Source organism: Calonectris borealis, chromosome 30 (genome assembly GCF_964195595.1).
Source record: "Calonectris borealis chromosome 30, bCalBor7.hap1.2, whole genome shotgun sequence".
NCBI lineage: Eukaryota > Metazoa > Chordata > Aves > Procellariiformes > Procellariidae > Calonectris > Calonectris borealis.
The window spans coordinates 1,374,778-1,396,712 of record NC_134341.1 but is presented as its reverse complement, the minus strand read 5'-3'; the positions used below and the strand labels follow the sequence as shown (position 1 = coordinate 1,396,712).

At 51.5% G+C, this 21,935-nt stretch overlaps 1 protein-coding gene across 1 annotated transcript; it reads right to left on the bottom strand.

Moving 5' to 3' along the window:
- Positions 1–7,971, bottom strand: RACGAP1 (Rac GTPase activating protein 1). The gene is made up of 17 exons (XM_075133513.1): positions 7,903–7,971; positions 6,529–6,617; positions 5,865–6,067; positions 5,355–5,491; positions 5,080–5,149; positions 4,807–4,860; positions 4,021–4,098; positions 3,767–3,884; positions 3,446–3,576; positions 3,049–3,213; positions 2,598–2,693; positions 2,171–2,369; positions 1,729–1,834; positions 1,386–1,518; positions 1,095–1,230; positions 728–836; positions 1–395 (listed from the first exon to the last, which is right to left on the bottom strand). The coding sequence occupies exons 2-17, from the start codon at positions 6,611–6,613 to the stop codon at positions 320–322; spliced, it is 1,896 nt and encodes a 631-aa protein (XP_074989614.1). The 5' UTR covers positions 6,614–6,617; positions 7,903–7,971; the 3' UTR covers positions 1–319.
- Between the last annotated feature and the right edge of the window lie 13,964 nt (positions 7,972–21,935).

The window sequence follows — 21,935 nt, the reverse complement described above, 5'->3', positions numbered from 1 at the left end:
TGACTGTTCCACTTCATATGGGTAGAAGACTGGATGCTATTGAAAAGTGTCAGTGAGTTCCTCTAGCAGTTGTTTTTTTATTAACACTTTGAACAAATCCTGCTAGTTACTTTCTTCACCAATACTAAATTCAGCACAGCATTAGATAATAAAAATACATTGCACAATAAAATCCCATTAAAAGTCTCAGTTAAGCTGAAAGATAAAAGGAAAAATCTTATTACATAAGCTGCCAAGGGCCGCAGAGACGACTTGCGTTTATTGTACTCATGCATATTGGTGTGCAAATGCTAGGACGACACTAACTCCCAGGTCCACTTCACTTCAGCATAGGAGAGGCAAAGAAGTTGCCCTGATGCCCAAGCTGGGTTGTTGACTTGCTTTTGCTCCCAAATCTAGTTCAAGAGAAGTAGAAAAATATCAGGTTTGGACTTGGGATCGAGAGGTTTAACTCTCCCTTTCCCAAGGGTCATTCACCTAAATTTTACCCACCTCCCGAAGTGTTCCTCTCCCTACCATGAGGTGTGTACCTCTCCCAAGATGACGCTCGTTAACCATTATGCAGCTTGCACTGTTACTACAGGACTGATTAAGTGAGAGTTGACCAAGTAGTAAATCCAGGCCGCTCCCAGAACTGGGTCCAAAAGTCTATTTTTAGTTCTCCTTGAACACCCAAACCACCTGCAGTCATCCCAACATCTCCATAATAGCACCCATTGGCACTTACTTTGGGGTGGTTTTGCTGAAGGTAGACCGGACCCTCTGGGACAGGGAGCTAGACGATGGTGTCTTGGAGAGCTGCTGCTCCGGAGTAGTGAGGGGTCCAAGCATGCTCACTGTAACAACGAGGCAGTGAAGTGAGCAACATGAGGACAGCTGAAGTTTTCATTGCCATGCAAGGAACATTAGACATTCCCTAGCATCTGTCAAAAATACTAGACAAATCTGGTATTTCCTGGCACGCTTTTCTTCCCTCTTCCTCCATAAAGCATGCAGGAGCGGCTAGCTCCAACAGTCTCACAAGCAGCTTGATTGAGGGTCATTAGTTTTAATACAGCAGCTGCACAGCCAATGGAGCAGAACCCAGGGGTTACCTTTAACGTCTGGGGTCTGTGGAGCGGAGTAGGCATTGACGTTCTCAATTACGTGCGCTGGGTCAATGTTTTCTTGCTCCACCATCATCAGCTGGCTCCAGTAGTCCATAGGCAGCAGCAGAAGTCGCTCCACTACCTACAGAGACACCCGTGAGTAGCTGATGTTACAAACCAGCGCACAGCTTTGACATGCTGTCACCAGACAGGCACCACCTCAGCTCCCTCCAGCAATTCATTTGAATTCTTTAAATGGGATACATTCACCCAAGTCAGTCCTTTCTGCTGACCTACCTTGGGCTGCCGCTTAGTGTCTTGTAGGAGTGTCATAGGGTCAGGATCAGGTACCGCATGGGCAACTATTGTGGGGCCAAAGACTTTGGCCAAGTTGGTAATGTCCATTTTAGTCTCCGGGCTCTGAGCCACCCTATATTTAAAAAAATATTAAGAAAGATAATACAGCTTCTCCCCTTCGCTTGTCATACAACTACCCTGTCCCACACACACTTCAGCCTCTGAATAAGCAGGTTTTTTCCAGAATGAAGACTTTATGCTCACAAGCAGTAACAAGAGCCAATTAGAGAAAGCACCAGTGGCAACATCCCCCTTTCAGAACTACCATCCCATTTGAACATACCTCTGCAGGTGGGTCATGAGGAAAGCTAGGGTGTCCCTATTGGCCTGAGGAAGTTCACCAACTGCTTGGTACATCGCAGCGACACTGTTGTCCTCATCCAAGATTTCTGGGGAAAAAATGTTTAGACCTCAGAAAGCGGTCCCAGAGGCACAGCTGTAGTAGTCCCCTCACAGTAAGAGCTAGCCTGAGAAACAAAGAAGCCAGAAACTTCACATGCCGTTGTAATAGTTTTGTATCCTGCCCAAGCACCAGAACTTGGTTCTTTCCTCTTCCAAAAGAGTACAGCAGAAGAGAGATCTTCCCAGCATATTGTGCATTACCAACACAGCTGCAAGCATGAGGGCTCCACAGAGCACTGCAGTTTGCCAGTTCACGCGACAGCTAAACCTGTGACCGTCAAGCCTAGGGAAAGAGTTGGAAATGTTGTTTAGCAACCCCTTACCTGCAGCTTCCATAAAAGTCTTGTTTAACCGGAAAGTGAGAAGGGGTTCTTTCAGGCTGCGTAGAAAGTCCTTGAGAAGGCCGCAGATAGCATGGATATCGTCCACTTTACTGAGCAAAGGAATATTTTTTGCTCTAAGAAACTTCTCTTTCAGTTCCCTCACTGTCTTGTCACAGCCAGATATCCGGTAAAGGCCTACCTGTTAACATAAAGCATTGCTTAGATGCAGAATATCGACTGCACGTATAAAGCTGACATTCTTCCGCTCCCACTTTCTCTCTGTACAGACACTGTTGCTCACTCACAGAGTCACCCACTGAGCAGCACTATACACACCATAAATAAGAGATGTTTGGGTTAACAATTCGTTTTCCTAACACCGCAACCCGTTTCATTAGCGCTGTTTCCCGCCTCATTTTCTTTTTACCTCATGCAGCCCTCGCTGCTCGATCTCATTAACACAGTGCACTATGATGGAAGGGATCATTGGAGGTGTAGAAGGGACAAAGTCCATCAAGGTCCCCTAAAAAGGCAGAAGGGAAAAAATAAAGAGATACTCAGTCTTCAAGACATGGAAAACACTCTCTCAGGAATTCACAGTGAGATCTAGGCTTAAAAAACAAGCATTGTTTCTTCTTCATCAGCCCAGAGAAGAGCAACACTACATCCATCAGCACAATGCTGCAGGATTGCTTACCCAGAGCTGCCATGTTCACAACTCAACACCCTCCTAACATTGCATCCCAACCACCCACTACCCTGGTTACTGCATGATACATTAGCAAGCTCGTTTGCGTTTTATTATGCAGCTCTGAGCAACCGGAGCTCTTCTGTGGAAGGCAGGCTTGTTGGAGCCTAAGCACACCCTGCAGACTTACCTCTCCAATTCTGACAGGAGTCCCTGTCAAGGTGGGGATACAGGGAAGAGGACAGCGGTCCCGACACTCTGGATGAGTGACCACACGACAGTCTCTGCACTTCAGAGAGATTTTTCCAAATTTTACTCTCTTTCCACATGGAACACATGATTCTGGCTTGATAACCTAATGATTCAGAGCATACAGATGGGAAGAGATCAGTGCAATGCAGTAACTCAGCAGAACTTAAACTGGACAACCATATAGGATAACATATTCCCTGATCCATGCAGGTAACCAGTACAGTTAATATTGACTTGAGACATAATGGCTGGTAGCCTCTTATCAATAGGCTTGATATCGCACACATTTAAAAATGGAAGATCTTTTTTCAAGTTCTTCCTGCCTGTAGACCTACCGTCTTTGAAACAAATTCATGCAGCCTCACTCCCCCATTGCTCTGCGGGGTGCCAGAGCCATCAGTCTCCGATTTGGATTCCAGCTGCTTACTGCCCATGCTTGACTCGCTGCTCCAAGGCTGCAAAGGACCTGAAAGACAGAAGAGGAGAAGTGTTGACTGAATGGAATCACCCCCCTGCGTAACCTTTGCTTCAAAGCAAGTGCATTATAAACCACAGGCAGCTGCCTGAGTCCTGGCGGGAGACAACTGTAACATTTCAGGACAGTCTCCAGCCTACAAAGTAGTTGCTTCAGGACTAGGACAGATAGAGACACCTACCACTCTTCCTCCGGCTTCTCAGACTATAAGGGACAGTCTGGATAGTAGAGATGGCTTCAATTGGGCCACCATCATTGGGGACCATGAGAGTTGTCTTTGCTACTATGGATTCATTGCCCTGTAATGCGAAATATGCGGTTAGTGACAGCAATACTGACAGGACATGGGATTTTCTAGTATGTTGGCCCTAGAAACAGGTGTGCCATATGACCAACTACTTTAAATGCACACAAACCCAGCTGGAACCACCGTACCTGATCCACTGTGGAGCCAATTGATCTGGTTTTCTTCTGAGGACCTGGTGGGCCTTCAACGAACTGCCTGGAAGACCGCTGAAAAGATAGAGTATATTTCTGTCTATGAGGCAGGTATGCTGTTAACTTGGTGTTATACTAGTTCAGTATAACTAGAAGGACTGAACAATTGTCCACACACGCCACAGATGCATTAAGTTGTTCCATGGTACCTGTTCTTCATGGCAACCTTGAAGAGTATCAGGAGGCCTTTCAAATAATTGCTCTTTCAAATAATTTTCCTAGCCAGCTTTAAAATCCAATTCAGAGAAAAGAAGGAAAGAAAAAAAAAGGGGGACAACTAAGCAAATCCCAGACTCTTCCAAACTCTGCTAGTGATGATTTCAGGCTGTCCTCTCCCACCTGTGCCTACTGCATACTAAACAGCAGACAAGAACAAGTACAAGCTCCTTTACAGAATACAAAAATGCTAACTTCCTACATGATCTTCCCTAATCTGGTAGCTGTTAATAATCTTCAGATGCTTTCTTGCAAACTCTAGGCCGAAACAGAACAAGATATGCAGAACTCCAGTCATTTTCAGTAGACAAACAACAACATCAGAATTAACTTTCAATCTAAATTCACACAGCAGGTCTGAATTATAGTAGAAGCATATCCATTTGAAATTTGATTGTGATTAGTAGCTCAGACATCATTATAGGTAGCTGTGAGATGACAGATGGTGGCATTGTGTCAGCTAAGGCTAACAATGGAATCTATTTGAAGGGGAAGAATTGAACATACCCGTTTCTCTCTCCTTTTCAGTCTGACAGCTTTCACCACAGAGGAGTCCCAGTCCTGTGGGAAATACACAACACTGGTTAGCTCAGTGTAAATACCATACAGCCTCTGGCCAGGACTTTCATTAAGTTTTAGCCAACAGCACACCAGAGAAATGCAAATCAGCTCTACCAGTTTAATGCCACAGTAATCTAAACACAAGGGGTCTCTAGAGATTACCCCACACCCCTAAGGTTTTACAGTGGAGGAGAACTTTAGAACTTGGAGTTACATTACCAGTGAGTCATCAGTCTTGTCAAAGCTGATGTCTGACAGAATTGAGCCAGATTCATCTATTGTAGACAGCCTAAAAATCAAAAATTAGAAGAAACTCTTATCAGTTTGGCTTTCAGTCAGCCATGGTTCCAGAACAATCTTACTGACTCAGAAGAGCTGTATTTCAAACTGGAATAAAAAGTAAAACTGTGTTGATATGGGTGCAGTACATATCACAGAGGTACACGGCTGGATTGATATTTGACACTCACATTGCTCAGACATATGTTGCCTACCTTTTGTTGCCTGAGCCCCCTATAGAAACCTGTGGCCTGTTAAGAAAGGCGAGGGCAGACTTCTGTTCTTCACTTAGCTGAATACTTCCAGATGCATCACACATGAGCAGCTCTCGAATCAGTTGTATTTGCCGCTCCTGTAAAGGTAGATAATATCAGAAGTTGCCACAGGACAAACTGTGTTAAATTACTGTATGAACCAATCTGAGGTGCTTGAGATACCACACAGATAGGCTCTCAGAACTTGTGTCAATAGACTGCTAATGGCTGCAAAGCCCATGCTCTGACAGGTAATGGCAGCTCATCTCCAAACAGCGGCCAGTCACCTTTTTCCAGACCAAAGCAGAAGGCTACTACAAGGAGCCAAGCCAATTTTTTGTTTTGAGTTTTTTTCCTCCCTGGGAAAAAAGTTATCATGAGTGCCAGTCCTTATTTTCCATAGACCAATGCCGTTTAATCACCTTGTCTCCACACTCTAAAGAGCTAACTGGCAATAAAGGAATTACTCACCAGCTTTTCACAGTCCGTTTCAGCTTTTTGCCTTCGTTTGATCTCCACATCCACTTGATTGCGAGCGTGTTTCAGCTTCACATCCAAAGCACTACGTTCAGCTTCAGTTTTCATGAGAAGATCTTTGTACCTGCCAAGCTCATGCTCCGTTTTCTGCAGTTTTCTCCGATACTCTTCAAAGTTCTTCGCTAACTGAATAAACTCTGGAGAGAAGACATATACATCTTTAGCTACCCAGGCAAAGAGACAAGATGCAGCAGCCCTTCTTGCGCTGACAGTAGATATCTGTTAATATAGCCTGCTCCCCACTGAAGAGTGGAGAAGTCAGCCTTTCGACAAACCCACTTACACTCTAGATGTTCATGAGATCTTGCAGTTTTTCAGACCAAGTCCTTCATGTCAGTATCAACCAGAAGAGCTAGAACATGAGACCCTGTGTGGATGAATTCAGCTTGCTACAAGCAGAGTGTGGCCCTGCCTAGAAGTTCAGCCTGTGACTTCCTATTTCTTGACAATGAAAAAACCCTCAAATCTGACTACCTGTAGCAGTCTTATTACCCATAACACCTTTGACAGATTCTTCAATAACAGCTAATAATGTTTGTTTGCATGTTTATATTCTTATAGCAGACACAGCACAACCCTCTTCAAAAACAGAACTTACGGCATTCGTTTCCTTCACTTAAAACTTCAGCCTGGCGCATAAGCTGATCATACAGACTCCGCAAGTTCAGCATCGCAGTCTCCATCTTCCTGCCAAGAAACCAGAGCTAAATAAACAGGCCAGTCCTTTCTTCCCACCTCCAAACGGAAAACGTGTTACCAACCCGAAGAAAAGAGAATCAGCTTCAGAATTAATGATTTTTTTTTTAAGGTGAGTTTTAGAAGCTGCACAAACAAAAATACATTAAGAGTTATGTTTTATGGAGATATATGCATCTAAATTCTTTCCAAGGGAATGAAGATCCTCACCGTTCCACGGTTTATGGATAGCGGAGCCACAGAGAGAGGCAGCACCTTATTGCTTCAAATAGTCTCCAGCGTACTAGAGAGGCTCAGAACCCAAGGCAAGATGAGGGATCCCAAATCATTCTCCTTCTGGAAGGCTGCAGAACACAGCTCATGCCCTGTCTACGAATAACTTGGTTCTATATAGGCCACTAAAAATCTGCAAGCTTTCAGAGCTTCATAAGACAAAAATAGGAGCAACATTCTAAAGAATTTTAATTCAGTTTTAAATTTAGCTGCATTTTAAGTTACAGCTCCTACTGCAAATAGCTGTTAAAATTCAGACAGTCAGCACATTTTCCTCAAACAGTAGCAACAATGGCATAAACAGAAGCAATGAAGAGGAAAGTCTCCAGCTCAGCAACACAGAAATTACTTTGCTAATGCAAAAGGTTGCTGGGGCACACAGGACAGCCTTCACTAATAAATTAGCACTAGAAGCAGGTGCAGACATAGTTGGGAGAGGTGCCAGGAGGGAGTACAACACACCAGCTTAACACTTAGGAGGCCATCGTGGAAAGCTTTGGGGTACTCTATTCAGTTACAGACTCTACAGACACACAGATATCTCGGGAATTTCTATATTAGGTGGGCTACAAGGTGTGGAAAAGCTCTCTCCTAAAAGACCCTCCTCTGTTCCTTGTAGCCTGCTTAATTCACGGCAAGGGGCACTTCAACAGTTTCGTGCCTTAATTACCAGCACCACGATCATTAGCCCCCCGCCCAACTCGACGGCAGAAGCCGGGGAGGGCCAAAGAGCAAGGCCAGCCCGTAAAGCACCCACAGCCGCCCTCCAAGGCACGACCCCCGCCTGGGAGGCAGCGAGGGAAAAGGCCTCTGAGGAGACCGGCGCCGGGCGCGCCCAGGACGCCGGCCCGCGCTGCGCTAGGAAGGCAGCTCCCCTCGGCCGCGGAGGGGGGCCCCGCGGCCTGGGCAAGGCCCGGTACCGGCGACCCGCCGCCTGTACGAGGCCCCGGTGCCGGGGCCCCGCCGCTTTCCCTCAGCCACCCGCACGCTCCCGCGCACTCACCTGGGCCGCCGGCCCGGCGCGAGCTCCGACTCCAACCGCCCAGCCTAACCGCCCCGCACTTCGGTTTGAATCCCTGCTGCCAGCCAATCCCAGAGTGCTCCCCACCTTCCCGGCCTCTCATTGGCTGTGTTCACTGGGCGGCTGAAGCCAAGCTGGCGCCATGTCTGCTGAGGGCGTGGCCTCTCTGCTCCACTCCCCGACGCGAGGGCGGACGGGGGCCGAACGGCCACGTGCTGAAGCCGGCCAGGCGCCATCTTTACTGTTGGTTGCTGGCTCCAGCCCGTGTTGCTTGGCAACAGCGCAGGCCGGCGACGCCGGCAGGGCCTAGGCTCCCCGAAACCGAGGGCTGCTGCTTCGGTGAGAGCCCAACGCAGCCGTTGGCGCCAGAGGGGCTGTTTTGGGGAGAAAAAACTGTTTTGCGGAGAAAAAAATGTTCTGAGGCCGAACCCCGGTTGTGATTTTAAGCAACGCCATTGGCACACGGTTCTGCCGAGCACCGTAAGGCCTGTGCAAGCTGCTGGATGCAACCCACAGCTGGTTCAGACATCGATACTTCACCGGGAGGCCGTGTACGAGGTGTTCTCGCTTGAGAAATGATGCCTTGACTGATTTTTGTCTTTGAAACGTTGATCTGAGCAACAGCCGGCGATCCGCCCCGTGTCCCAAAAGGCAAAACCCCATTTCGAGCCATGTACGCGTCTTCCATTTGCAGACATTTAATATGCAAACCGATAAAACACAAACCAAAACCCAACAATTACAAGAAGCGAAATCACATAATCATAAAATAACAATGTGTTTTAATCCTTTAAATCTGAAACAAAACAGCGGGTAATTGAAGAATGGATATTAGCAATTAGAAAGCAGAACTAAACGCTTAAAAATGCTAAGTGGAAAAGGGAGTTTGTAAAGCAGATTGCTCTCTAACATCCAGCTGCTTTGTCAGAACTGCTTTATTTAGGTTATATAGTCTGCTTTAACTTAATTAATAATAATTAATTCATAATACATTGTAAAAAGCCTCAAGGTCCTCTGAAAAGTAAACATTAATAAGGCTTCCTTGAGGAAGATAGTCAAAATTATCTACGTTTTATAGGGAAGCTGAGGCCCCGAAGAGACACGACTCATCCTCCGAGTAATGGCGAAGCAAAAGAAAGGCACTGACCTTCATATTTGACCTCGTGGCACGGAAAATCATCCACAAGCCCAATTTGCCTCAGCCTGGAAAGCAAGTTGAAGGCGGATAGTTACACCTGGCTCTGCCGAGAGCCTCTCGTGCGTGCACATCCCATCCCGGCTCTTCTTGCACACCCATTTCTGAGGAGGTTCAGCTGTGTCGGTGTCAGCCCCGGGGCCTCCTGCAGCTCCTGCCTGTAATTAAGTCTTCACAGCTAAGATGCCTCTATTGGCAGATCATATTTATAGGCAGGCAAGTTGTTTTAGTGTCATTCTTAAGAGTTAAGGAGGCTTTTGCTCATAAGCAAGTTCTCTTCTCTTTTAAATTGTCATCCGCAATCTCGTGCCAATAAAAAGGCACATTATTTTAGATTATTGCCCCCATGGTGCTTGTAGTGAGTTACTGCTTTAGGTGCTGGGTTTCAGTGTTACGCAAATTAGATTTCTTCCATATGTGTTCAGATGTCGTACTTCCAAATCCTCCTCTGAAACATGAAGGGTGGGAGCTCCAAGGACATCAGGACCTGAGTACCCCAAATAAGCTTCTCAGAAACCCCCTCGCCTGCTGATATGACATGGACATGGCAAATGGGCCATGTCCTGCCGCACACGCCACTTGCTCGGTCCCAGCCCCGGTCCCTAAAAGCTTTGTAGAGTTTTTCTTTCCTCCTTCCTGAGTGATGCGTGATGACAGCAGAGAGGTCAGAAGCACCTTTCATATATGGCTTTATTTCAAGGGAGAAGAAAAGGCAAAAGGATTGAGGGCCTTGTCAGGAGCTGCTTTATTGCAAAGTAATTATATTCTCTTTTGTTTGTGTTGGGAAGGGGAGGGAGAAGCCTTGAAATGTCTCATCTGGGAAACCGTTAATAGAATTTATGCTAATTTGATGATTCCGGCGATTACTGGCGGAAGCACTTCACATTTTCAGGCAGCAGAAATTCTCCTCCAGTTCCTCCTGCAGTCTCGCTCCGTTTGGTCTTTAGCCCGTTCGCCTCCTCCAGCCGCCGGAGACTCCCTTGCTGGGCAGCGCTTGCAAACCCCATGATGTGACCGGGATTTTTGCTTACGAGGATGCTCATGGGCTCACTGGTGACCCCATGCCTTGATCTTTTGGGGGCAGGATGCAAAGAAATCTGCCGTGGCGCCTCGCTGTGCTAGCAAGCAGCCCTGCAATAACAAACTTCCCCTCTCAGCCTCATCCTCTGGTGGAGCTTCGCAAACACAAATATCTCTGCCCGGTTCCTGCCTAATTAACTCCAGAATTGCAAACCCATTTGTGCAGCTTTGTGCTCAGGGGAAACCTTTATTAAGTTTCTTTTAATCCAAAACCAGTTAGAGCATGGTGGTGTTCATGAACAGTCATTCAAAAAAAAAGGGGAAAAAGAAAGCAGAACTAGAAACTTTAAAACAGCAACCTTTCTCCAGGGAAAAAAAAAAAAAACAGAAAAAATGATCTTAGGTGCATTTCTCTTGATGCATTAATATAGTATTGGTTTCAAAAAGGAATGATTCAGTAGCGTGAGGAAAATACCTGGCAAGCTGAGCGGGGAGGGCAGCCTGGGTTTAGCCGGAGGCAGCTGGACATTTTGAGGAATTAATTTCTAATTTCTCGCGCCTGGCTCGAGCCGCAGGCCGGCAGATGGCATCACGCTCATGCCGTTGGGCGGGAGCAGGGGCTGCGAGGCCTCAGCCATCACTCATCTGTGCAAAATATTGCTCGGCACATCACCCGTGCGGTCTGCAAGGAGCGTACCAAAGGAGCCGTGTTTGCGCCGCTGGTCCGAACAACGAACCAGGTTTATCTGTGATCTCCTGCCTGCGTGAACCCGGGATGATTCCTCCAGCGGTGATTGGCGTCGGGGTAAAGAGCACTTGGATGGGATCAGCCAAACCTGTCTGCGGCAACATGCAGTCCGTCCTCTCTGCTCCTCGTAGCGAAACGGTGCATTAATGTCAGCAGAGAAGCCACGGCCTTATCCTGAACTCGTTAAAAAACAATGGGAGTCTCTATTGCCTTCATCTGGCTTTTAATGAATGACCTCTTGTCGCCGGGAGCGGCGTGCAGTGACAAAGGACCTTTGTGGGCTGATATTTATGATTTCATTTAAGTCAGAGAGTAAGCTAAGGGAGAGGGCTGGAAAATAAGAGCTGAGCTGATGTTTCCTGCTTTAAACTCAAGGGATCTCTATCCAGTTTTTGTATTAATACAGTTGTCATCTCTTAAATATTTGAGCAACTCACAGCCGTGAACACTCCCACGCTGGAAGGACGTGCAGGTCACGCTTGGTGGCAGGGCAGGGAATGACTCCTGCTCTCCCGAGCCCCACACATTCCTCTGGGCCCTAACACTGGGGCAGGAGGAAGGTTTTGCATTTTCCTCGTGCCCCCCCAAAATTGCACACACATCAAGCATGCCGAGCCTTGCTGTGAGAGCCTGCGACCTGCTTGCGGGGGGCTGGCGTGCAGCCCTGGGCTCAGCGCAGCCGCTGGGTCCGAACACCCCTCCCCGTGCCAGCAACTTGCCAACGCTGATAAATTTTCGCCTTTTCCTTCATCAGGCCTCGGCGACGGATTAAGCAGCTGGGAGTCTGGAGTGAGAGCGCGTCTCCTCTCCTTTGCCATGCAAACGGAGAAAATTAATCTTCCAGCTTTCTCTGATATTTGGGTTGAATTACAAGCTGGGAGCGGAGATAAAGCGCGGGCAAAAGGAAGGTACAGGTACAGCGGAGAGCCGGGCTGCCTGGCACAGGCCTTTGTCTGTGCAGATAACGGCTCTCCTCCCTGTGTCATGCATAATTCACCAGCACTGCCTCCCTCCGTCCCGGTCATCCCTCTCTCTGCTTTCACTGCTCTTCTCCTACAGAAACTGGAAGCCTTCCATCCAAGCGAGCCCGTGCGTGTTGGCTGCATGGGGAGCAAGCACGCGTGTGTATCCAGAGACACAGCAGCAACATGCAAATCTCAGCCGCAGCGTCGCTCTCTTTGCAGGTTTGCCCTGGGAGAGGTGAGGGGACGTTGTCCCCTCTGCCCGGAGGCTGACGGAGCCGGGGTACAGCGCTGCCGCAGCCTGTCCTGCACGCAGCCCGGCAATACCCAACACCAATCCAGCTAAACCGAACCAGCAGATCAACTTCTGCAAGGGCCGAGGGTGTGATTTCGTATGCCCATCACATTTCAGCTTCGCTAACCATGCTATCTCCCTAAATCCCTCTGATGTTATAGTTGGATGGAGGTTACATCCTTTGGGATACCAACCCCAGCATTAACAGACACCAACTGCATTTTATTTGGTTGATCATCCAGCGACTTCTCTCTACTGTTCTTGACAGAACTGTGCCACACAGAGCGGAAAAGCCATGGAGGTTTTCCACAGCCGCCGAGAGTTTCTTTCCCAGAACAAAGCAGAAATAACCCCGGTCACTCCCAGCCAAACAGTGAATATAGACACCTGCTTAATTATTTTTGCTTTGTAAATGAAAGCAGTGCCGTGAGTTTAATAACCACTGCTTGGGAGTAATTGGGGCGATTATTGTATGGCCCAGGGGGAAAATTGCAGCTTGTTATCTCCAGGGAGTAGCATTAGGATCCAGCAGATAATCAGAGGGTTATTTGTTGCACTTTAGATGACATTTCTTATGGATTTAGAAGTGATAGTGATCAAACCGTGTTCTCAGAGCCACCCCCAAACTGGGGAATCCAGAGACCTGTGAGCTAAATAGCACCTGAAGCTGCCCGGGACGGCTGCTCTTCCAGCAGGGCAGCACAAATAACAGACATTCGTGCCACATTTGAGCTCAAACACTTCCAGATCTGAGTGTCACTCATCTCTTTTTTAATTTGATCTTCTCATAAGAGAGATGACACTCAGGATGCTGCATGAAAGGATGCAAAGCGGGGATATCAGCTCTAACAGATGCCGCCAACCAGATCTATACTCAGCTATAAGATTGCTTGAGACCTTCCCTCCTCTATTTCTCCCTCCTCACCCCAATCGATAGCCTCTGCCTGTCCTCTCGCCTACAGCAGCCCTGAAATTTGAGGCTCCGTCAGGAGCAACGCTCACACATCGCTGCAGCATCAGGACTTTTGTCCGCATGGTCTCGCAGAGACCATCAGCGCCGGGCATCCTCCCCATGCATTCCACAATCCATCCCCATCGCACAGCTGAGCAGCTCCCATCGGTGTTGCGCTCTCCGTAAGACGTTTGTGCACCATCAGGTAGCAGCTTGCAGAGTTTCTGAGCTGGGGGAGCCAGTTCTAGCAAACCCAGACACGGCGGGTGGGCAAGATGCAGCACAGCTCCCGGCGATGCCGCCCAAACACTAGCCCTTCTCTTGGCACCCCAAACTGTGCTCATCCGGCCTGGCTGCAGGGGTGGAAAGAGGATTTTTAGCAAGGCTAAGCCTCTGGTGTTCTCTCTTTTGTAGGTTTGCTGCACAGGAGTGTCCCCAAACCATCGTTTGGGCTCTGCTCCCAGGGACGGGCTCGTGGATGACACGGCAGCACCTCGGCACCCGCACGACGCCAGCGAAGAGGATCCTGCCAGGCCCGGGAGAGCGCTGAGCCAAGGCAGGCTCTGCTATTGATCCCCCAATCAATGACAATTCAAGGCCTGGAAATGACAGCACCTTTTCTTAGTCCTCAATTCCCACCCAGGGCTGGGCACGGGGAGGAGGGAGCTCACTCAGAGGTTTAGCAATAATCCGAAGCAGGAGCAGAGATGGGAAGAGCCTCTCTTGCGGCAGGTGGGTTGTTTAACAAATTGGACACATAACGAGACAAAAGACACAGAGGAAGGAGATCTGGCGGGACTGGACCTTTATCTCCAGCACGTTGGCAGCCAAATCTTTGTGCAATATTTATCAAGGGTGAGCGGGCAGGAGAATTGGCAGTCGATGCATAAGGGAGGAATTAAAGCCACTGCCATCCTTATCTCCCAGGCAGATACACAAGGGGAGGGGTGGACGGGAACTGCGAGCCAGCCCAGGGCAATCGAGTTTGAAACCATTTGTGGATTTAACGAGTCCAAACTTTATTAGCTCAGCTGATGGGGAGCAGAGCGAAAGCACCAAGGAGGGCAAACCAGCACATACGCATCCTCCGGCAGCCAGAGCCGAGCACGCTGCCTCCAGGCAGGCATTTCGGCTGGAAAGTCCCTCACATCACTGGGCAGGCATTGCACGGCCGGGGGGGCATGGCAAAGCTGCCCCAAAGGCACCGGGTAAGGGGCCAGCAGTCTTTCAAGCCCAGTTAAAATTCACTTTTAAACCAGGGAGTTTAGTAGCTGCTACTCTTTCTCTCCCAATTTTGCTCAGCAGTGAGACAAAGGCAAAAGATGCTCTGCCCTCGAGTATATTCGTATTTTCACAGTCAGAGCCACAACTGTCTTGCGGAGAGCAGACACCGCTTGGCACTTTGCAGCCACCCCGTGAATATGCCTCACGAGACACAGCCAGGAAAACCGCAGGGGAAGGGACAGATATGACCGCGATAGTATCTGCAGAGCTCTGAGCCGGTCCGCCGAGGGTTTTTGCAGGCGAGCTGTCCCCAGGGAGGGCAGCTCAGCTCCCTCCGTGGCCAGGCGGGTCCCCCAGCCCCTCCGGCACACGCGGCTCCTGCAGCTGTGGATGGCAAGCGAAGGGCTGCTTCGTCTCCACGATCCCCTGGGAATCCCCAGCTCTCACATAACATGCTGGTAATTAACTCACTTATTGGCTTTACTTTTGCTGAGATTGCACGTTCAAGATGGGCTCCATCTGCTCCTTGCACGGGCTTGGCTTCTGGGGGGAGGGTAGCAACCCCCCCCCATTTATAACGAGAGAAACGTGTCGTTTCTGTAAATGGGGGACAACGATAAGGCCATGCCGGGGACCAGCAGCAGCCCTCCAACAACGGCTGCAGGTCCAGGCTGCCCAACCCCACCAGCCCTTTCACCACGCACCAAACTCATGCCAACCAGCCCCCTCTCCTCCCTCAGGCACCCACCAGTCCCGGACCTGGCTCCGCCGGGGCCACCGCAACCACTGGCTTCATTAAATTGCTTTAGGGGATTTGCATCTCTCTGTTTAATTTCTGTTCAAGGCAAATAAGAGCACAAGCAGCCAAGTGGGACCTCATTTTTGGAGATGCTGGACTGCTGCGTGTCAGGCGGCTGCTGGGAAAAAGATGCACTGATCTATATGCCTGGAGCATATAGTGCTATATTCCCTCCCTGCACTCACAACACAGTTCCTCCTGGAGAAATGGGACACAAACACTGAGGAATAGCAGTATTGGAGTAACTCCCAGCTACAGCCCTCCTCAGGCAGGTTCCCCCTTTGGCCCTGATGTGGTTCCCATAAATCCTCCTGAGGTTATTCCAGCCGCTGTCACGGAGCTGTAGCAGCAAATCTCAGCTTAGCTCCGAGCAAAGCAGCGCAGAGCACGTGGCGCTCACTGGGTCCCCCAGCACCCATCTGCACTGCCTTTGTCTCCTCAGCCTTTGAGCGGTGCTTTTCCTCCTCTCTGCTGCAAAGAAACGCATTAGTTGCAACATTGCTTTAATTTGTTTGCCAGCTTTCAGAGAGCGGAGAGGCTTGCTGCTCCCATCGGTGCTGTTTGGAGGATGTTTGCACCGGCAGTGTTAACCCTTTGGCTCCTGCACGATCGCTCAGGCTGCTGGAGCATGTTTGCATGCCCAAGACACATGAGCTGCCTTCTCCATCACAGCGCCGCAGTGCTCAGGGCCACAGCGAGCACGTGCCGCTGGCCCGACCTGGCACTTACCAGATGGGGGGATCCATTTCCCCTTCCAGCTACCCTCAGCGTTTCCTTAATGAGATGAGTTTTGTTGTGACCACAACCAGTGTCAGAGGGAATAAAAGAAAATGTGATCTGAAGGGGCTCTATGGCAGTGACAAGGACGCGGGGACAAGCAGCCGCTAGCAAAGCCAGGGTGGTGCAGGCGGTCTCGGAGGAGTGGGGCAGCACAGGGGGACGGGCTGGATCTGACCCCGGCAGGGGCTGGGGGATCCTGTTGCCCTGCGCTGCACATGGCGCATCCCAGCATCTCACCTCCATGTGCACACACGCAGTGCCAGTACCTGTGCGTGGCCTGGGACTGCAGCAAGGCCTTTGCCTTTGCTGGACACGTCTGCAGGAACACCAGCGTGGCCACCAACAGCACCGGGAGTTTCTTCTCATGTAGCTCCAAAACAGCTTCAGCTTCTGATACGGAAATCAGAGTGGTGAAGAGAGCAAGGAGCCAGGAGGGATGGCCTCAGGCAGAGCTGCAGGACCACAGGCAACTGCGCGGATCCCTGCTTGACCCAGCCACGGCCCAGCATCCTATGAAATTAGTTTGTCTGGTCTCTGCCCCACATGTCCAGGTATGGGTCCTGTCCAGCCTGAGAATCTCCAGACTCTCCGCTCCAGTGGAAGAGCCGCTGGGCTGTGTGTGTCCCAGATGAGAGGCTTTTTCTGGACACGGGGTAAAACAAGTGAGGATGGCAGGAGCCAGCCAAGGTGGAGTTGGTACATGAGGAAAGTGTTTCGGGACAGTCGTTGAGCAGTAGCCAGTGGTTTTGCATTGCCTCACGCTAATTGCTCGAGCTAATGAAGCCGCACACTCAGCTCAGTGACTTTCCGCAGGGTTTCCATCCGCCTTCGGTTTGCGATGTGCCGTTCTCAACTCTCTGGAAAACTGGGGCTGATCGATCACAAGATTTCCAGGGTGGCAAAAGAGTAGAAACAGCCCTGAAGGGACTGTAAAAAACACGGCAGCCCCGAAGCGGGTGAGGAGCACCCAGATCCCAGGGTGATGAGCAGCAAGAGGAGGAAATCCCAGATATTCAGACCCAGGTGTGCAATGTCGGTGTAACATAGACACAGCGATACGGCTCTTCCCGAGGCTGCTGGTGAGGAGAAGTACCTGCCTTCCTGCAGGAGACGGGCCCCGGGGAGTTTGTCTCCTGGCCCTTGGGGACGGTTCCTGCTGCTGACACCCCAGGAGAGCCCGAGCCACCTTCCCCCTCGCTCCCCGTGTCTCCAGGTCCCCCACACCTGCGCTGCAAGGTGCCTGGTTGTTAAGCTATTCAGCCTCCTTTTTATCCCGAGCGCGGTTCTGAAGGTTTAAATAGAAAGATATCAAAATAAAAGATAATTGTTGAGAAAGATGAATAGGGGGGAGGAAAAAAAAACCATCAGCATGGAGGAACTCTTGTCTAATTTCTCACCCACGCGGAGCACAGCGATATTAGTGCCTTCAACTCTGGTTCATAAAAGCTTTCATGGCTTTATTACCAGCTCCCCGAACAGCTTGTCCTTTTAATAAGCCAAGGCCTCCAGATAGCATATCTGCCCACGGGAGATCCCCTCAGGATGTGGTTAATCCGGGCAGAAATAGTACAAGCATCATTGCACTCACCTGACCAAGGAAGCCCTCGTCTGAGGCAGGAAAAGGTTAAAAACACCCCAAAACACAAGGGGGAGAGGGCAGGGTGGGAGAGAGGAACCACCTCTCTGCCGGGGCCTCGCCGCCGTGGCGGTGGCAGCCGATTAATCGGTGCTGCCGGGTGTTCTCGCCTTCCCCGTCAGCCCTGCTCTCCACAGCCGCCAGCTTTGGCCATGGAGGCCTTTAATTATCCAAACTGCTGCCCCTCACAAAATTAAATGCCGCTGAGGATGACTCAGTGTTTAATGGACTGGCTGCTCCTCGCGCCGGGAGAGCCAAGCGGGTGCAAGCGAGAGCACAGCACAACACGGCATAAATCAGATGGAGACACTCTGCACGGGGGCGAGTGACCCAGCAGCTCGGAGCGGGGAGGCAGGCAAACTGCTGATTTTAAACAGTTGCATTTTTACTCAGGATAACCCCACTGGTAGCTCCTGCGAGCAGCAGCTCCGGGTGCTGTGCCTCGACCCTCCACCCAGGCTGTCTTTGACCCTTCGCGTCTACCGCCACTTGGGCGACAGGGGCGTGCTTGGTTTAGAAATCCCTCGGTGTCACTGAGCTGCTTGTGCTGGGTTCTCGTTTCTTGGGATTTAGATATGGGGGTTTCCTTTGGAAAGGTCTCAGAAATGGTCAGGCATGGTTTAAACGGCAAGAGCAATCAGGAGCCAAAAGATGCAACACAAGGCTTACCTCTTCCTCCGTTTGCTGACCCAGGACAGCAACGTGCTGTGGGCCAGCCAGCGCCAGCAACGGCAAGAAGCAGCTCTGCTAATAGCCTCGTTAGTCTCACCAAGATGCCGAGGCTTTGGCTTCCAGCAGATAATTAACGATGTCCTCATGAATTAGGAAGCCCTGGACCTCTACCAGGGCCTATGTGGAGGCAACGGAGCTGCTCTTGGTTCAGAGCTGGAGCAAAGCAATGCCTCGAGGAGCAGCTGGGAGCGATGGGGACGGCCAGCGGGGACTGGCTTTTGGGGCTGGGAGAAGCGGTACCCAGCCCCATGCGGATGCAACAGCACCCTAATCCTGGAGCTACCCCACCAGTGAGGAAGGCACATGTAAAAAGTCCTAGTAAGGCCCCACGGTGCCTCATTTGAATACAATTTACTGTTGCTAATGATGCTGATGGTTATTTCCCCAAGCTAGGAAGTGTTTGGCCCCAAAATGGGCTCCTGGAAGCAATTTCAGATGAGCAATCTGTAATACCGGAGCTGATGGAAGCAATTTGCAACCCATTAGCAGAGATGGGCTGTGAAGATATTTTACATGTCACTCAGCCCAGGTTCGAAGGGGGCTTGATTTTTTCCTCCTCTCCCCCAAAGCTTCTGGCCTGGATGGGATGGGGTGACAGAAAGGGCTGCGAGGCCAGACATTGCACCAGCTTTGCAAATCCCGCTGACATCAAGGGTTAGAGCAACGCCAGGCTCACAGCGCAGGGCGAGCCACGGCACCGTCCTCCCAAGGAGCAGCTGAACACCAAAGCGCTGCCTCCGGGGCCCCAGCAGCAAGCAGAAAGGGCTTTGTGGCATGCCACACTGGTGGCTTTTTAATTAAATCTCTCACCTTAAATACACAGTGCAATCCTGGAGATTGCAGGGCCAGTCACCCCCGGAACGGTCACACCCTGGGAAGGGAAGCGGCAGTGCCTGGCACCTCCAGCACCCTCAGTACTTAATAGACCATTATGAATTAAATTCCCTCCTGTACAGCAGCTGGCAGCGGGTGCAGATAAAGAAGCAATTTGCAAGCCAGGGCTGCCTTGATAGAGGGAGCGATAGCAGGACATAACCCCCAAAAAGCATGGAAAAGCATCTCTTACCTATCCTTGCAAACCCATCCTTGCCCTGGGGATGCTCTTGCCCTGGGGATGCTCTTCCAAGAAGCAGGATGAAAGTTTGTTTCCGTAACAGAGGTGTGCATGATGGAGCAGGGACAAACATTGCTCGGAATGTGAGAAAAATAGAGCTATCCCTTGGCCCAAGCTCCCAAGGTGTTCCCAAGACACGCCGGTGCCTGCCTGTCTGCTGGAGCCTGCGCTGGGAGCCTCAGCACTGCAGCACCTTTCCTTAATTACTTTTTTCACGCTAATTGGATTTGTGGGCATGCCTGAGGGGAGCCCTGGCTGCTGGATCTGAGCTGGGGCTGAGCACCCATTTTGCACAAGAAGGATATTGCCACAGCAGCCCACCACCTCCTTCTCCTTCTCCTTCTCCTTCTCCTCCTCACACCCCACTGCCCATCTCTCTCAGGTCCCAGCCCACCCTTGGCTACCCACCTTTAAGCCTTGGTGCCTGGTGTCTTGCTGTTATCAATTATCATCTGGGGCTAATTGTTAGCTCCTTACCCACCCCACAGCCCTCAGCTGGCCCCGCTGCCTCTCCCAGAAGGAATTAACACAACCCTCACGTGGCTCCCCCAAAAAATAACGCGGAAATGCTCGCGCTCCCCACGCTCCACTCGACTCCAAGGATGCAGCTGCATCCTTCCTGGCCGGGGGCCAGCGGCAAGGAAGTTTCCTTCGACCGCTCGCCTCCTCCCCAGATCCTGCAGGAAAGGGTCCTGGGCGTTCGGGGACCCCGCCGGCCCCCCAAGGCCCCCAGGAAACACGCTTTCCAGCCAGGGTGGCTTGGAGATGCAGAGCCACTTCATTGGGGTTTCTTGTGCGGTGGAAAGCAAGGGCTTGCAAGTATGTCCACGGGCTTGCATCCCCTCCGGCCCGAAACCCCATCCCTCCCTGCGTGCAGCCTTGCCGCTGCTGGTGGATTTACTGTCAATAAAACCTCTGCAGAGAATAACTTCTCATCTGGAAGAAAAAAAAAAGGGAGGGGGGAGAGGAAAAAAACAACCCCTTTTTAAATGTTCTTATCCCTTATCCAAGCAGCACATCCTTCTCCGGGCTTCTATCAGAGCCCTGATGGAGGGGCGGCTGTCAGCAGGCAGTTGTCGTCCAGGCAAGGAGCAATGCCGACTCGCTGCAGAATGGAGCGGGGAAGGGAAAGGCAGAGCTGGTGCCAACTGGAAATGCAAACGCCGCTCTCCCAGCCTTGCAGCCACGTTTCCAAGCACTGGCAGGGTCGTCCCTGTGCGAGCAAGGGGGGGGCACTGGTTCATGGGGGTGTCCCTGGGCCCAATCTCTGTCCCCCCCAGATGTCCCCGAGCAGGTTCCACTGCAAAACCCTGGTTCCTGCTCGGGTAAGGACCCAGTTTGGGAGAGGATGCTCCAGAAAAGGACCAAACCGAGTGTGTCCAAGATACTGGGGGGACCTGGGGACAGGGCCATGCCTGACCCTGCAGTACCCCAAACTGCCTGTGTTCCCATTAGCCGCGGTTCAGGCAGGGACGTCGCGCTGGGAAGGCACCTTTGGGCAGGGACACAGCTTGTCGGGATGACCCTGGGGTCTGGCTGTCCCTTTCCAACATCACACCTGTAAAGGACATTGAAACATACTTTTCCATTTGACTGCAGTCACCTTACTGGGACCAGTGGGCAGGCGCCTGCTGCAGCCTCAGCTCCCTGCGCTGCTGCCGGGCAGAGGTCTGCAGCGGGGTGCGCATCCCCCAGCTCGGCTCGGGCGATGAGGGCACCCCGCTCTCCGGGGCAGACGGAGGTGAAGCAGGGTTGCGGGTGCAGTGGTGCTGGGGGGAAGCTGGGCAGCACTGTGCGACCCTCTTGCTCTGCCCTGGGAGGAGGAGAGCACCCAGCACCCAGTGCCTCCTGCCCCGGGCAGCGAGGAGCACCCTGGGGACAACGGCACCTTTCTGATGACTCTGTAAATGGCAGAAGACAAAGAGCTGGGGAAGGGGCAGCACGTCTTGTGCGGGGCAGGAGCCCAGCACCTCCGGCAGGGTCTTGTCCCCATCGTGGCAAGCATCGTGCCGGGGACCATGCCGGCAGGCAGCGAGGAGCGGGGCTGCACCCGGCGAGCCCGGGACAGATGCGGGAGGCAGGGTGCAGGCGGCCGGAAAGGGCTGGAAGGCGTCCGCCTTCGGTCCTCCCGAAAAGGACCGACCCAATGGTGTCGGAGCACCCACCCCGGTGCTGGGGCCACCCATGGGTGAGCCTGCGAGGGCAGTGGAGGCCGTGGCAGGGAGGGTCAGGGCTGCATGGGGGCACTGGGGGGGCTCCGGCGGAGCAAGGAGCCGGAGCATCGCTGGCAGGCGCTGGGGGATGGGAGCGGCACACGCACGCACACGCACACGCACACGTTACCCACATGCACACGCCAGCAGCACCAACAGCCCCTGCCAGCAGCCTGCAGTCGCTGGAGCGCCCCGCTCCTCCGCCTCTCCCTCCTCCTCCTCCTCCTCCTCCTCCTCCTCCTCCTCCTCCTCCTCGCTGCCCACCGGCCTGCGGCACCCCTCCGCGGCCTCCAGCCCCACCAGCGCACAGACAATGACTTCATGCGGATTATGCATCTGAAGAAA